Source organism: Dendrobates tinctorius, unplaced genomic scaffold, assembly GCF_039654945.1.
Source record: "Dendrobates tinctorius isolate UK_male_01 unplaced genomic scaffold, ASM3965494v1 ptg000038l, whole genome shotgun sequence".
In the NCBI taxonomy this organism is placed as follows: Eukaryota; Metazoa; Chordata; class Amphibia; order Anura; family Dendrobatidae; genus Dendrobates; species Dendrobates tinctorius.
The window spans coordinates 5,565,995-5,581,644 of NW_027361706.1; the positions used below are offsets into that span (position 1 = coordinate 5,565,995).

Genomic DNA, 15,650 nt, shown 5'->3' on the forward strand with positions numbered 1-15,650 from the left:
GGCTGATCGCCTCCATGCCATGCCACATTGATGCAGTAATTGATGCAAAAGGAGCCCCGGCCAAGTGTTGAGTGCATTTACTCAATATAAATTTCAGTAGGCCAACATTTCCGATTTTAAAATCCTTTTTTCAAGCTTGTGTTATAAAGTATTCTAATTTACTGAGATAATGACTTTTGGGTTTTCATTGGCTGTAAGCCATAATCATCAACATTAACAGAAATAAACACGTGAAATAGATCACTGTTGTGAGTTCATTTTTCCCTTCACCAGTGAGGTCTGATGAACTCCCTCCTCTAGTGAAGGAAGGTAGTGAGACTGATTACCAAATACCTGGGCAGCTAGATGATGACTGGGTGGCTGGAGTTTAGGACTGGATATAAGGCTGCCGACGCCCTTCTTTCTGGCTGGTGATTTTCCCGCTGGATTCTTGGAGACCAGTCTGATTCCTGCATCTCAAAGCTAAGTTTTTCTGCTCTGCTTTGTACTCTTCAGTTTTGTTTTTGTTTTGCCTTGTTTTTTGGGAGTTCTGCCATCCCCGGCCGGGGGTGAGCTGAATTCCATTTCTGTCTCTGATCTGTTGATATTTTGCTCTGTCTTCAGAATATACCTGAGTGCTGATATAGTCTTTTGAAGCCTAGCGACTTCAGGGCCTGTTTTTCCTATCAGTCGGTTGGCTCATTTTGATAGGGTTTTTGCGGATGGCAGACAGCAGCTTTCCTATCCTGTCCTATGTAGTTAGCTTGGGCCCCATCATTTTCTCAACCTATCTTTCTATCTGTGTTAGTGTTTTCATCTTGCTTCACCGTCATTATATGTTGGGGGCTGCCTATTGCTTTGGGGTCTGCTCTGGGGCAGTTTAGTTTTTCCCATTTCTGTCTTTAGGCTATATAGTTCTCCGGCTGTGATCGAGGGGTCTAGGGCACCGTAGGAACCCCCCACGGCTACTGCTAGTTGTTGTGGATAGGTTCAGGGGTCTGCATTCCGATAGCTGCCAACCTCTCTGGTTTTTCTGGACTTAGCTGGTATTTTGTTTTTTCCTCCTTCGGTGACTCATCATAACAGAAAAATGAGCCAACCGACTGATAGGAAAAACAGGCCCTGAAGTCGCTAGGCTTCAAAAGACTATATCAGCACTCAGGTATATTCTGAAGACAGAGCAAAATATCAACAGATCAGAGACAAAAATGGAATTCAGCTCACCCCGGCCGGGGATGGCAGAACTCCCAAAAAACAAGGCAAAACAAAAACAAAACTGAAGAGTACAAAGCAGAGCAGAAAAACTTAGCTTTGAGATGCAGCATTCAGACTGGTCTCCAAGAATCCAGCAGGAAAATCACCAGCCAGGAAGAAGGGCGTCGGCAGCCTTATATCCAGTCCTAAATTCCAGCCACCCAGTCATCATCTAGCTGCCCAGGTGTTTGGTAATCAGTCTCACTACCTTCCTTCACTAGAGGAGGGAGTTCATCAGACCTCAATGGTGAAGGGAAAAATGAACTCACAACAGATCACTCTGTGTGTAATGACTCTATATAATATAGGAGTTTCACTTTTTGTATTGAAGAACTGAAATTAACTTTTTGATGATATTCTAATTTTGTGAGATTCACCTGTATATCCATAATGCATGTACTTGCCTTAAAATAAGCATTTTTTTTTCCTCCTGATCCCGGGTGTTGATTGAGTGACTGCACTTTTGTCTTTCAAGCTTTTTAACAATATGAGTGACTGCACTTTTGTCTTTCAAGCTTTATAACAATATTGTTTATGGTCCATTAATATACTTGAGCAGTTTAATCATGTCCCCTCCTTTTTGTCCACATCAAAGAACAGGCCAATTATTCTGTACAGAATTTGATCAGAGTGGCGACAGTTTCTCTTGTACGGGGAGAGAAAAAGAAGTTTCTGAACCTTCTTTATTTTGTCAGTGAAAATCAGACCGCACATGGATGTCATTCAAGTGCTCTTCTGACCCATAGACTTGCATTGCCGATTTTGATCCGACACTTGGACCAAAATCAGACCTGTCCTAGATTTTTTTTTTTTTCAGCGGACCACTCGATCCAAGCAAAGAAAATGACATGTTCACATGACTATCATAGCTAGAATAAGGAAAAAAGTAAGCTCACTCAACTGAGGCCAGGGATCCGAGGAACGGACATGTCGGCAGTGCAGCATTAATACCAGTCGAGTGAAGAAAAAAGAATTCAGCTGCTCATGCAATGATTAAAGACCTTGGGGTCTGAAATGCGTCTGCCAGTGTGAACTAAGCCCTATAGGGTTAGTGGCTACTGTGCTGTTCTAATGGATTTTAGGAATTTTCAATATACATTTGTTTTATGAGATTTCTGGAGCTGGATCCTTTTTCTTCACTCCATAGAATATCATAGGTACTAGTGCTATCTGTGAAAACCATGGCTAGCTCTTGAAAACATCTTACTGTATGTCCGTGTTACTTTTCGGCAGACTAATAAAGCGTGTAGAAAGGCTGCAACACAGCCAATCAACAAGTTTTAAGGTTGTGAGCATTTCCGGCCCCATCACAGCCATGCCAACTATTGGCATGGCTGTGATTAGCCAGCGCAACACATGACCCAGCCTGACGTTGTGAAATAAATAGTAAAAAAAATGTGTGGTCCCCCACTATTTTTATAACCAGCCAATGGAATATAGGCAACTGTGAGCTGGTTTTATTATGCTGAGAAGGGAACAATATCCATGTATCTTCCCAGCCTACTAATATCAGTCCGCAGCTGTCTTCATTGCCTTTGGTGCTTATTAAAAATGGGGGACACCCGAAAAAAAATTTTGGGTTCCCCCCCCCTTTTTTAATAACCAGCAATGGCTAAGCAGAAAGCTTCGGGCTGACCATTCCTCAGCTGCCCCAGAAATTGAGCATCCATTAAATGCGTCAGTTCTGGCATTTAGCCTTGGCTCTTCCTGATTGCCATGGTCACATCAAGCCCAGGGTTTAGTAATGGAAAAGTGTCTGTCAGACACCCCATTACTAACCCTGTAGTCAAAAGAAAGAAACACAGATTCAAAAGTTTTTTATTTGTAAAAATCACTCCCCTATAAGTTCCTTCTTTTACCCATTTATTACAAAAAAGAAAAAATCCACAAGGGTTCGCCACAATCCAGATGGAGATCCTACGACGATGCCTGTCTTTCTCGTGCAGTCTATGGAGCCCCATTTAGAGAACACAGCTCTATTGACTTTTGCAGCAGCCACTGCCGGGTCTGATGCTGTACTCCGCAAGACCCAGACCCTGTGAACTGAGAGTATATAAGTAAGGTTACCTCAGTAACCTCAATTCACAGTTCACTGATAAGCGGTGACGTCACCGCTCGTCATTATGCTGGAACTCGTGCTGCCCTCGTGGGAACTGGATGCTGTGAACTGAGGTAACCTTACTGAAGTCACATCAGTTCATAGAGGCTGAGTCTCATGAGGGTAGAGTGAGTGCTGGACTGATGAGCGGTGAATAACCTTTAGACTACATGAGTTCACACCCATCAGGACTCCTATCAGTTTTGAGACCCAGAAACCTTAGACTTTAAGAGAGACTTCAAGTTTACTGGAGTTCCCAGCTACTAGAACACCTGGAGGCTGTGAACTCTGGTAACTTTAGTTCACAGCCTCCAGGAGTCCAAGCAGCTGGGACTCCAGTAACCTTAAAGATGCCCTTAAAAAGCTCCTTTAAGATTTATGGATCTCATAGCTGCCAGGAGACCCAGTGCCTGTGAACTCAGGTAACCTTAAAGTCCTCTGCTCACAGTGGCCAATTCTCATGAGGGAAGTGCGAGTGGCGGACGTTTAAAGAATGGCGAAATTATCTCTTATCAGTCCGGCACTTGCACTGCCCTCATGAGAACCGTCTGCTGTGAACGGAGGTAACATTACTGATGTCGCCTCTGTTCACAGCGGCCTGGTCTCACGGAGTACAACATAAGAACCGGCAGTAACTGCTGCTCCATTGTATGAAGCTTCGTTCTCTGAACGGGGCTTCATAGACTGGATGATGAAGAACGGGATCATTGAGGGAACTCAATTTGGATTGTGGCCAACCCCTATGATACTTCCATTTGGATTGTGGCAGACCCCTGTGGATTTTTTTTTTTGTAATAAATGGGTTAAAGAGGAATCTTGCAGGGGAGAGATTTTTTTTATAAATTAAGAACATTTCTGTGTGTGTTTATTTCTTTTGACTACAGGTTTAGTAATGGGGAGTCTGATAAACACCTCTCCATTACTAACCCCTGGACATTACCCCATTTTCCACAGCACCAGGTCAATTGGGAAGACTAGAGGCTAAGTGCTAGAATTGGAGCATCTAATGGATTTGTCATTTCTGAGGTGGCTCATGGCTGGTCTTATTATGCTGAGAAGCGGCCAATATCTATGGATTTTCCCAGCCTAATGATATCAACCTGCAGCTGTCCCCGTGTCATTGTTTTTTAAGGATCCCCCATTTTTAAATAACCAGAAAAGGCAAAGCAGACAGCTGTGAGCTGATATTAGTAAGCTGTAAAGGTGCATGGATATTGGCCCCTTCCCAGCATAATAAGACCAGCTCGCAGCTGTATGCTTTCCCTTGGCTGGTTATAAAAAAATAGGGGGGACCCCACATCCTTTTTTTTCATTTGTTTATTAACAAGTACAGTAAAATACACACCCAAGTCACTGCTTCACTCCTCTACCTGAACCTCCGCCTCCTGGTCCAAGATTATATTTTTTCTTCATTCAATGCTATTTTAAGTCATTTTCCTATCCACATTTGATTTCATGGCAATTGAAGAGCTCATACTTTCATTTTGTGTCCATTTTCAGCCACCTAGCCCTTACCACGGCCATTTTATGGCCATTTTACAGCATGGAGTTCGAGGCCTGGGTCAAGTATTGGTACCCAAACCACATTATTTTCTCAAGTTCGGCCCAACTCACCAAGCCCGAACTTCCATGGGTCCGCTCATCCCAACTCCTAACTAATATCCTCCATTACCCTTATCAGTTTTGTGGCTGTTCTTTGTACTGTAAGTTTTCTAAATTTGGTGCATCTTTTCTTTGAATTGATGACCACCTGTCGCACAAGAATCAGGAAGCCCTTCTTTTCTCTAGTCAGCGGTTTCTGCAGACATCAGTGTGTTTAAGCATATTAGATAAGCAACAATGGCACTATTTTTTTGGGGAAAAAAATTTTAAATTTACAAAAGGCACAAAGGCATTTTAATTTTGCAAAGTATTGTTCCTGGCGCTTAAAAAAATTTTAAATGTGTGTCCCATGTTAACTAGTTCTAATGGTGCTTAAATGTTTTGTGTGTTTTTTCTTTTACAAATTATGTCTAGAAACTTTGAGCTCACATTGCAGTCACAGAGCACCAAAAATGAATTAATGTCTTTTATTAGTGTTAGTTTTTACTATGGGTGTTTTAGATTATGAGTAGTTGGTAATATTTCTCTAGATTGCTAGTATATAGCAAGAGTTTTATAGAGTTTCAGTTAGAATTGTAGTTTTTGCCGCTCAGTGGTGGCGCCTTTCAATACACCACTTATATGATCTTTCTATTTGTGTTCTAGCACTTGCAGTTGACCATCCAAGCCCTTCAAGATGAACTGCGGACTCAAAGGGACCTTAACCATCTTCTTCAACAAGAAAGTGGAAACCGAGGGGCTGAGCATTTCACAATTGAACTTACGGAGGAGAATTTCCGAAGGCTTCAAGCAGAGCATGACCGGCAGGCCAAAGAACTTTTCCTTCTTAGAAAAACGTTAGAAGAAATGGAACTAAGGATAGAAACACAAAAACAGACACTAAGTGCCCGTGATGAGTCCATCAAAAAGCTTCTTGAGATGCTTCAAAGTAAAGGATTGCCTTCAAAGGGAATGGAAGAAGAAAATGAGAAAACAAGAAGAATGTTAGAGGCAGAGTCCCAGCTTAACCATTTAGAAGTGCTTCTGGATCAAAGGGATAAAGAAAATATTCATCTAAGAGAGGTAAGCAAACTGTTTTATTTTCCTCTATCAGTGTTTTCCAAGGTTTTCAAGAGAAATTGGGGCATGTGGATATTGTAGAAGGGGAACAAAACTTAAATAAGTCATCTGTCTGGTGACAACAAATTGAATCACCTATGGGATAGGTCATCGATATTGCTTCAATGGGGATCCCATACTTCACATGCTCACTGATAAGCTGTTATTTGTTCCAGTGGATGTAAAAACATGGAATGGAACTGCAAAGCACAGCTCCATTCAATTTGTAGCAGTCGCTGCCAGGTACTACAGAGCGATTTCTATTATCCTGAATTTACCAGATCAAATAACAAGTGATCGTTGGGAGTGCCGGGTGTTGGGCCTCCACCAATCTGATTTTGATGACCTATTCTATAGATAAGTCATCAATTTGTTGTGACCGAACAAACCCTTGAAGATCCCAACACTATGATCCAGAGCAAAGAGCTGCTTTGTAGAGATTATTATTATTATTATGCATTTATATAGAATCATAGAATCATAGAATCGTAGAGTTGGAAGAGACCTCCTGGGCCATCTGGTCCAACCCCCTGCTCAAAGCAGGATTTGCTAAATCATCCCAGTAAGATGTCTGTCCAGCCTCTGTTTGAAGACTTCCATTGAAGGAGAACTCACCACTTCTCGTGGCAGCCTGTTCCACTCATTGATCACTCTAACTGTCAAAAAGTTTTTTCTAATATCTAATCTGTGTCTCCTCCCATTCAATTTCATCCCATTGCTTCTAGTCTTTCCTTGTGCAAATGAGAATAAAGTTGATCCATCTACAATGTGACAGCCCTTTAGATATTTGTAGACAGCTATTAAGTCTCCTCTCAGTCTTCTCTTTTGCAAACTAAACATTCCCAAATCCTGCAACCTTTCCTCATAAGACAGGGTTTGCAGACCGGTCACCATTCTGGTCGCTCTTTTCTGAACTTGCTCCAATTTGTTGATGTCTTTTTTAAAATGTGGTGCCCAAAACTGGACACAATATTCCAGATGAGGTCTGACCAAAGAGGAGTAGAGGGAAATAATGACTTCACGTGTTCTAGACTGTATGCTTCTGTTAATACATCCTAGAATTGCATTTGCCTTTTTTGCTGCTGCATCACACTGTTGACTCATATTCAGTCTGTGATCTATTAGTATACCCAAGTCTTTTTCACATGTGCTGTCACTTAGCCCTATTCCTCCCATTCTATATATGCTTTTTTCATTTTTATTGCCCAGATGTAGTACTTTGCATTTCTCCCTGTTAAAAACCATTCTGTTAGTTGCTGCCCACTGCTCCAGTTTATTTAAATCTTTTGGAATCCTCTCTCTCTCTTCTCTAGTATTAGCTATCCCTCCTAGCTTTGTGTCATCAGCAAATTTAATCAGTTTACCCTCAATTCCTTCATCTAAATCGTTGATAAAGATGTTGAACAATACAGGGCCCAGGACAGAGCCCTGTGGTACCCCACTTGAGACATTCTTCCAACTGGATGTGCAGCCATTTACGACCACTCTTTGGGTCCGATCACTAAGCCAGTTATGAATCCACCTAACAGTTGCCTTGTCCATTCCATACTTAGTCATTTTTTCAATAAGGATTGTATGAGAGACTTTGTCAAATGCTTTGCTGAAGTCAAGATATACTATATCTACAGCATTTCCTTGATCCACCCAATCAGTGATACCGTCATAGAAGGAAATTAAGTTAGTCTGACATGACTTATTAGTTACAAACCCATGCTGACTCTGTTCAATCACTTCATTCTTATCCAGGTATTGACATACATGTTGTTTAATAATTTGTTCAAAGATCTTTCCTGGTATAGAAGTCAGACTCACCGGCCTATAGTTGCCTGGGTCCACCTTCTTCCCCTTTTTGAAGATAGGAACAACATTTGCTCTTCTCCAGTCTTCTGGCACTTCTCCTGTTCTCCAAGAATTTTCAAAGATTATGGAGAGGGGTTCAAAAATTTCTTCTGCTATCTCCTTCAGTACTCTGGGGTGTAATTCATCTGGACCTGGAGACTTGAATTCATTTAGGTTAGCTAAGTGTTTCCTCACTATCTTTCTGTTTATAGATATCCTGGATTCTTCTATTCCCTTAATAGGACAGTGAATAACAGTTGATGTTACATTTCCTTTCTGAGAGAAAACAGATGCAAAATAGGAATTTAAAAGTTCAGCCTTCTCAACATCCTGTCTTACCATTTCATCATTTTCATCCTGTAAAAATCCTATAGCATCTTTGACTTTTCTTTTACTTTTGACATATCCCCAAAATCCTTTATTATTGCTTTTGACATCTCTTGCAAGCCTCAATTCATTTTCAGCTTTGGATAATCTGATTTGTGCCCTGCAGGTTCTGCAGACAGCATTATATTCTTCTTTAGATATGCCTCCCTCTTTCCATTTTATAAACATTTTTTTCTTCCTTTTTAGCATGTGCTTAAGTTCTGTGTTCATCCATCCTGGCTTCCTTAAATGCTTCCTATTCTTCCCTCTTTTCGGAATTGTTAACAACTGTGCTTTGAGAATTTCATTTTTCAAGATTTCCCATCCTTCCTGGACATTTTTGTCTTTAAGGATATCCAGCCATTGGATCCCTCCAATTCTCTTTCTGAATCCCTTAAAATCTGCCTTTCTGAAATCTAACCTTGACGTCTGAGTCTTCACAGGTCTTTCGCCTCTAGTTATCCAAAATTCTAAAATAGCATGGTCGCTACCTCCTAGGGTCCCAGCCACTTTTACCTCCTCAACCATTTCCTCCCTGTTTATAAGGATTAGATCCAAGGTAGCAGTTCCCCTTGTTTTCTCCCTTACCTTTTGGAAGATAAAGTTGTCAGCAAGAGAGGATAAGAATTTCCTTGACCTGTTAGTTTTCCCTGAGAGAGATTCCCAACAAATGTCTGTATAGTTGAAATCTCCCATGACAACTATGTCATATTTTTTGGAAAGGACACCATTGTAGGCATATAGCGCCATTTATTCCATGGCACTTTACATGTGAAAAGGGGAAATATAGACAAGTATAATAAACATGTGTAAGACAAGGGACACACAAGTACATAAGGAGATGGGACCCTGCCTGCGAGGGCTCACAGTCTACAGGGATGGATGAGGATACAGTAGGAGAGGGTAGAGCAGGTCTTGCTGTGGTTCAGTAGACTGAGGATCATTGCAGGCTGTAGGCTTGTCAGAACAGATGGGTCTTCAGGTTCTTCTTGAAGGTTTCCGTTGATGGAGAGAGTCTGATGTGTTGTGGCAGGGAGTTCCAGAGTATGGGGGAAGCACGGGAGAAGTCTTGTATGCGGTTGTGGGAAGAAGAGATAAGGGGGGAGTAGAGAAGGAGATCTTGAGATGATCGAAGGTTGCGTGCGGGTAGGTACCTAGAGACCATGTCACAGATGTATGGAGGAGACAGGTTGTGGATGGCTTTGTATGTCATGGTTAGGGTTTTGAATTGTAGCCTCTGGGCAATAGGAAGCCAGTGAAGGGCCTGGCATAGGGGGGAGGCTGGGGAATAGCGAGGAGACAGGTGGATTAGTCGGGCAGCAGAGTGTAGGATAGACTGGAGCAGAGCCAGACTGCTAGAGGGGAGGCCAGAGAGTAGGTGGTTGAGGAATGAGCGGATCCGGGAAATATTTTTGAGTTTGAGGCGGCAGGAGGAAGCGAGGGCTTGTATATGTGGTTAGAAAGAGAGCGCAGAGTCGAGGATCACCCCAAGGCACTGAGCGTGCGGGACTGGGGAAAGAGAGCAGCCGTTGACATTGATGGATAGGTTTGGTGGAGAGGTAGAGTGAGATGGGGGAAAGATGATGAATTCTGTTTTGTCCATGTTCAGTTTGAGAAAGCGAGCAGAGAAGAAGGCTGAGATAACAGACAGACATTGTGGGATTTCAGTCAGTAAGGAGGCGAGGTCGGGTCCAGATAGGTAGATCTGCGTGTCATCGGCATAGAGGTGATACTGCAAACCATGGGATTCTATGAGCTGTCTCAAGCCGAAGGTATAGATGGAGAATAGTAGGGGTCCTAGGACAGAGCCTTGGGGAACACCGACAGACAGGGGGCGAGGTGAGGAGGTGGTGTGTGAGAGGGAGACACTAAATGTTTGGTCTGTTAGGTATGATGAGATCCAGGATAGGGCCAGGTCTGTGATGCCAAGAGATGAGAGTCTGTAGAAGGAGGGAATGGTTTACGGTGTTAAAGGCAGAGGACAGGTCCAGGAGAAGGAGGACAGAGTTGTGTCGTTTGCTCTTGGCGGTTAGTAAGTCGTTAGTGACTTTAGTTAGGGCAGTTTCAGTTGAGTGATGCGGTCGGAATCCAGATTGTAACCGGTCAAAGAGGGAACAGGAGGAGAGGTGGGAGGACAGTTCAAGATATACATGCTGTTCCAGAGATATTGGGCAATAGTTAGACACAGACGATTGATCAAGGGAGGGCTTTTTGAGGATGGGTGTGATTGAGGCATGTTTGAAGGATGAGGGAAAGACACCATTTGTAAGTGAAAGGTTGAAAAGGTGTGTTAGAGATGGGATGAGGACTGAGGCCAAGTTAGGGATGAGGTGAGACGGGAGTGGGTCGAGAGCACAAGTGGTGAGGTGTGATCTTGACAGAAGGGTGGAGAGCTGATCTTCTGTCATGGTGGAGAAGCTGGCTTTTGCAGAACAGGGCTGAGCGGCTAAGAGGGGCATTGGGGGCTGCGGGCCAAAGTTTTGTCTGATCGTGTCGATCTTCTGCTTAAAGAAGGAGGCAAAGTCTTCAGCAGAAATGAGAGGAGGTGGAGGAGGTGTTGTGGGACGGAGTAGAGAATTGAAAGTGTTGAAGAGCTGTTTAGGGTTGTGAGACAGGGAGGATATCAGAGATGCGAAGTAAGTTTGTTTTGCGGCAGAGAGCGTGGACTTAAAGCTGACAAGGGACTGCTTGTATGCATTGAAGTGCTCAGTACAATGGGTTCTCTTCCATCTCCGCTCAGCGGCCCTGGAAACCCGTCTCAGTTCTTTGGTCAGGCTGGTCAGCCAGGGCTGCCTGTTGATTGTTCGAGTTTTGCTCTGCGTGAGGGGGGCAGCCGAATCAAGTGTTGCTGTTATTGTGGTGTTGTAAAAAGTGGCAGCAGCATCTGTGTCATGAAGGGAAGCTATGTCTGTAAGAGGGAGAAGAGACTCAGAGAGTGATTGTAAATTGAGGTGTTTGAGATTCCTGCGAGGGTGAGCGAGTTTATGGAGTGGAGGTTGCGCAGTAGGAGAGGAGAGATCTCCTATTCTCACAAATTTGAGCTGTATTTGATAAGATAAGTATTTAAAGGGAGTCTATCAGCACAGAAGGACTATTCAGACTAAGTACAGGCATTCGGTGCATCATGGTAGGGCAAAACATTTAAATACACCTTCCAATCTGCTTGTTTTAGATTTCTTTTTGTCCTTTTCTGGCTCTATAAAGCAAAAGCTGTCAATCAAAGAAGAGGGGCATGTGCAGATGGAGGGTAAATAAGTAGGAAGGACAACAAATGTATGGCCATGCCAAGGGTGCATCTGTGCTTAGCTTGAATAGTCATTCTATGCTGATAGGTTCCTTTTAAGTCTCAAGAAACTCAAGGTTATGTCTCAAGGATTTGCCACAGAGAGAACACATGTAACATCTATGCAATATTACCAGGTTGGTCCACGATTAACAAACTATCACCTACCACGGAATAGGTGAGAGACTGCTGATCGATTTAGGTCTCACAGCCAAGACACCTTCAGATCCAAAGAATGGGCCCAGTCCTGGTTTTGAATGTAGGTATGTGGTTAGGTATGTGCACCACCATTCCATTTATTGTCAGTAGAACTGACAGAGGCTGCAGATAGTTAATGAGTTATGATGGTGGGACATACTCTTTATGTATTGGGGTTCCCCGAAGACAGGATTAAGAAACAATGCTCTGTAAAGATAATACAGTTCTTCATCATGAAAAATTGGGGGGGCTACAACTTGGATTAATCCAAAAGTCAGATGGTCTAGTGATTTTGTTACAGATTGAACACTTATCTTGACAATATTATTGAAGTTGGTGCATGATTCTGAAATTGTACTTTGAGTTCACTAAGATTTTCACAATACCACGTGAATGTCACATGAAACTCTGAGCTCAGTGTTAATTAACCCCTTCACCCCCAAGGGTGGTTTGCACGTTCATGACCGGGCCAATTTTTACAATTCTGACCACTGTACCTTTATGAGGTCATAACTCTGGAACGCTTCCATGGATTCCGGTGATTCTGACATTGTTTTCTCGTGACATATTGTACTTCATGTTAGTGGTAAAATTTCATTCAAATAACTTGCGTTTATTTGTGAGAAAAACGGAAATTTGGCGAAAATTTTGAAAATTTCGCAATTTTCCAACTTTGAATTTTTATGCCCTTAAATCACAGAGATACGGCACACAAAAAACTTGATAACTAACATTTCCCACATGTTTACTTTACATCAGCACAATTTTGGAACCAAAATTTTTTTTTGTTAGGACGTTATAAGGGTTAAAAGTTGACCAGCGATTTCTAATTTTTACAACACCATTTTATTTTTAGGAACACATCACATTTGAAGCCACTTTGAGGGGTCTATATGATAGAAAATACCAAAAAGTGACACCATTCTAAAAACTGCACCCCTTAAGGTGCTAAAAACCACATTCAAGAAGTTTATTAACCCTTTAGGTGCGTCACAGGAATTTTTTTGAATATTTAAAAAAAATGAGCATCTAACTTTTTTTCACAAAAAAAATACTTCAGGTTCAATTTTTTTTATTTTACCAACGGTAACAGGAGAAATTGGACTGCAAAAGTTATTGTGCAATTTGTCCTGAGTACGCTGATACCTGATATGTGGGGGGGGACGACTGTTTCAGTGCATGGCAGAGCTCAGAATGGAAGGAGCGCCGTTTGACTTTTTCAATGCAAAATTGGCTGGAATTCAGATCGGACGCCATGTCACGTTTGGAGAGTCCCTGATGTACCTAAACAGTGGAAACCCCCTACAAGTGACCCCATTTTGGAAACTAGACCCCCCCAAGGAACTTATCTAGATATGTGGTGAGAACTTTGAACCCACAAGGGCTTTACAGAAGTTTATAACGTACAGCGGTACAATTAAAAAATCATATCATTTTTCCACAAAAATGATCTTTTCACCCCAATTTTTATTTTCCCAAGGGTAACAGGACCCTAAAAATTATTGTGCAATTTGTCCTGAGTACGCTGACACCCCACATGTGGGGTTAAACCACTATTTGGGTGCATGGCAGAGCTCGGAAGGGAAGCAGCGCCATTTGACGGTTTTGGCTGGAATTGAGATCGGACATCATGTCGCGATTGGAAAACCCCTGATGTACCAAAACAGTGGAAACCCCCCACAAATGACAACATTTTGGAAACTAGACCCCCTAAGGAACTTATCTAGATGTGTGGTGAGCACTTTGAACCCCCAAGGGCTTCACAGAAGTTTATAATGCCCGGGCATGAAAATAAAAAAATCGTATTTTTTCCACAAACATGATCAATTAGTCCCCAATTTTTTCATTTTCCCAAGGGTAACAGGAGAAATTGGACCCCAAAAGTTGTTGTCCAATTTGTCCTGAGTACGCTGACACCCCATATGTGGGAGAAAACTACTATATGGGCACACGTCGGGGCTCGGAAGGGAAGTAGTGACATTTTGGAATGCAGACTTTGATGGAATGGTCTGCGGGTGTCATGTTGCCTTTGGAGAGCCCCTAATGTACCTAAACAGTGGAAACCCCCCACAAATGACCCCATTTTGAAAACTAGACCCCCTAAGGAACTTATCTAGATGTGATGTGAGCACTTTGAACCCCCAAGGGCTTCACAGAAGTTTATAATGCCCGGGCATGAAAATAAAAAAATCGTATTTTTTCCACAAACATGATCAATTAGTCCCCAATTTTTTCATTTTCCCAAGGGTAACAGGAGAAATTGGACCCCAAAAGTTGTTGTCCAATTTGTCCTGAGTACGCTGACACCCCATATGTGGGAGAAAACTACTGTATGGACACATGTCGGGGCTCGGAAGGGAAGCAGTGACGTTTTGGAATGCAGACTTTGATGGAATGGTCTGCGGGTGTCATGTGCGTTTGGAGAGCCCCTGCTGTACCTAAACTATTGAAACTCCCCACAAGTGACCCCATTTTGGACACTAGACCCCCCCACGGAACTTATCTAGATGTGTGGTGAGCACTTTGAACCCCCAAGTGCTTCACAGAAGTTTATAACGCTCGGATGTGAAAATAAAAAAAATCATTTTTTTTCCACAAAAATGATATTTTTTCCCCCAATTTTTTATTTTCCTAAGGGTAACAGGAGAAATTGGACCCCAAAAATTGTTTTGCAATTTGTCCTGAGTAGGCTGATACCCTACATGTGGCGGTAAAACACTGTTTGGGCGCATGGCAGAGCTTGGAAGGGAAGGAGCACCATTTGACTTTTTCAACTCAGAATTGGCTGGAATTGAGATCAGACGCCGTGTTGCATTTGGAGAGCCCCTGATGTGCCCAAACAGTGGAAACCCCCAATTCTAACTCCAACTCGAACCCCAACACACCCCTAACCCTAATCTCAGCCCTAATCCTAGCCCTAGCCCTAACCCTAGCCCTAGCCCTAGCCCTAACCCTAGCCCTAACCCTAGCCCTAACCCTAGCCCTAACCCTAACCCTAATGGAAAAATGGAAATAAATACATTTTTTTTATTTTATTATTTTTCCCTAACTAAGGGGGTGATAACGGGGGGTTTGATTTACTATTTATAGCGGGTTTTTATGTTTGGCAGCTGTCACACGATAAAAGACGCTTTTTATTGTAAAAATAGTTTTTGCATCACCACATATTGAGAGCTATAATTTCTCCGTATTTTGACCCACCGAGTCATGTGAGATCTTATTTTTTGCGGGACAAGTTGACGTTTTTATTGGTACCATTTTCGGGCACGTGACATTTTTTGATCGCTTTTTATTCCTATTTTTGGGACGCAGAATGAACAAAAACCAGCGTTTCATGAATTTCTTTTGGGGGGGTGCGTTTACACCGTTCTGCGTGCGGTAAAATTGATAAAGCGGTTTTATTCTTCGGGTCAGTACGGTTACAGCGATACCTCAGTTAGGTCGTTTTTTTATGTTTTGCCGGTTTTATGCTATGAAAACTATTTTATATAAAAAATAATTATTTTTGCATCGCTTTATTCTGCGAGCTATAACTTTTTTACTTTTTCGCTGATGATGCTTTGTGGCAGCTCGTTTTTTGCGGGACAAGATGACGTTTTCAGTGGTACCATGGATATTTATATGCGTCTTTTTGATCGCGCGTTATTACACTTTTTGTTTGGCGGTATGATAATAAATCATTACTTTTTGCTTCGTTTTTTATTTTTATTTTTTAAGGGGTTCGCTAAAGGGGTTAACTAATGGGACAGTTTTATAGGGCGGGTCGTTACAGACACGGCGATACCTAATATGTGTACTTTTTATTGTTTTTTTTTTTTTTTATTTCCAAAAAATGGATTTATTTGGGGGAATATTTTTTTTTTTTTCTAATTTATTTGGCGATTTTTTTAAAATTATTTTAACACTTCTTTAATTTTTTTTTAACTTTATTAA

General features: G+C 42.1%; 1 protein-coding gene across 7 annotated transcripts in view; it reads left to right on the forward strand.

Annotated features, from left to right (window-relative positions):
- The window catches only part of ERC2 (ELKS/RAB6-interacting/CAST family member 2), a 1,295,684-nt gene that overhangs the window by 166,259 nt on the left and 1,113,775 nt on the right, over positions 1–15,650 (forward strand). For all 7 annotated transcript variants that reach the window (XM_073574140.1, XM_073574143.1, XM_073574147.1 and 4 more), the window contains one exon: positions 5,579–5,995. In XM_073574140.1, the coding sequence (XP_073430241.1) occupies positions 5,579–5,995 (417 nt within the window). The remainder of the gene's footprint in view (positions 1–5,578; positions 5,996–15,650) is intronic.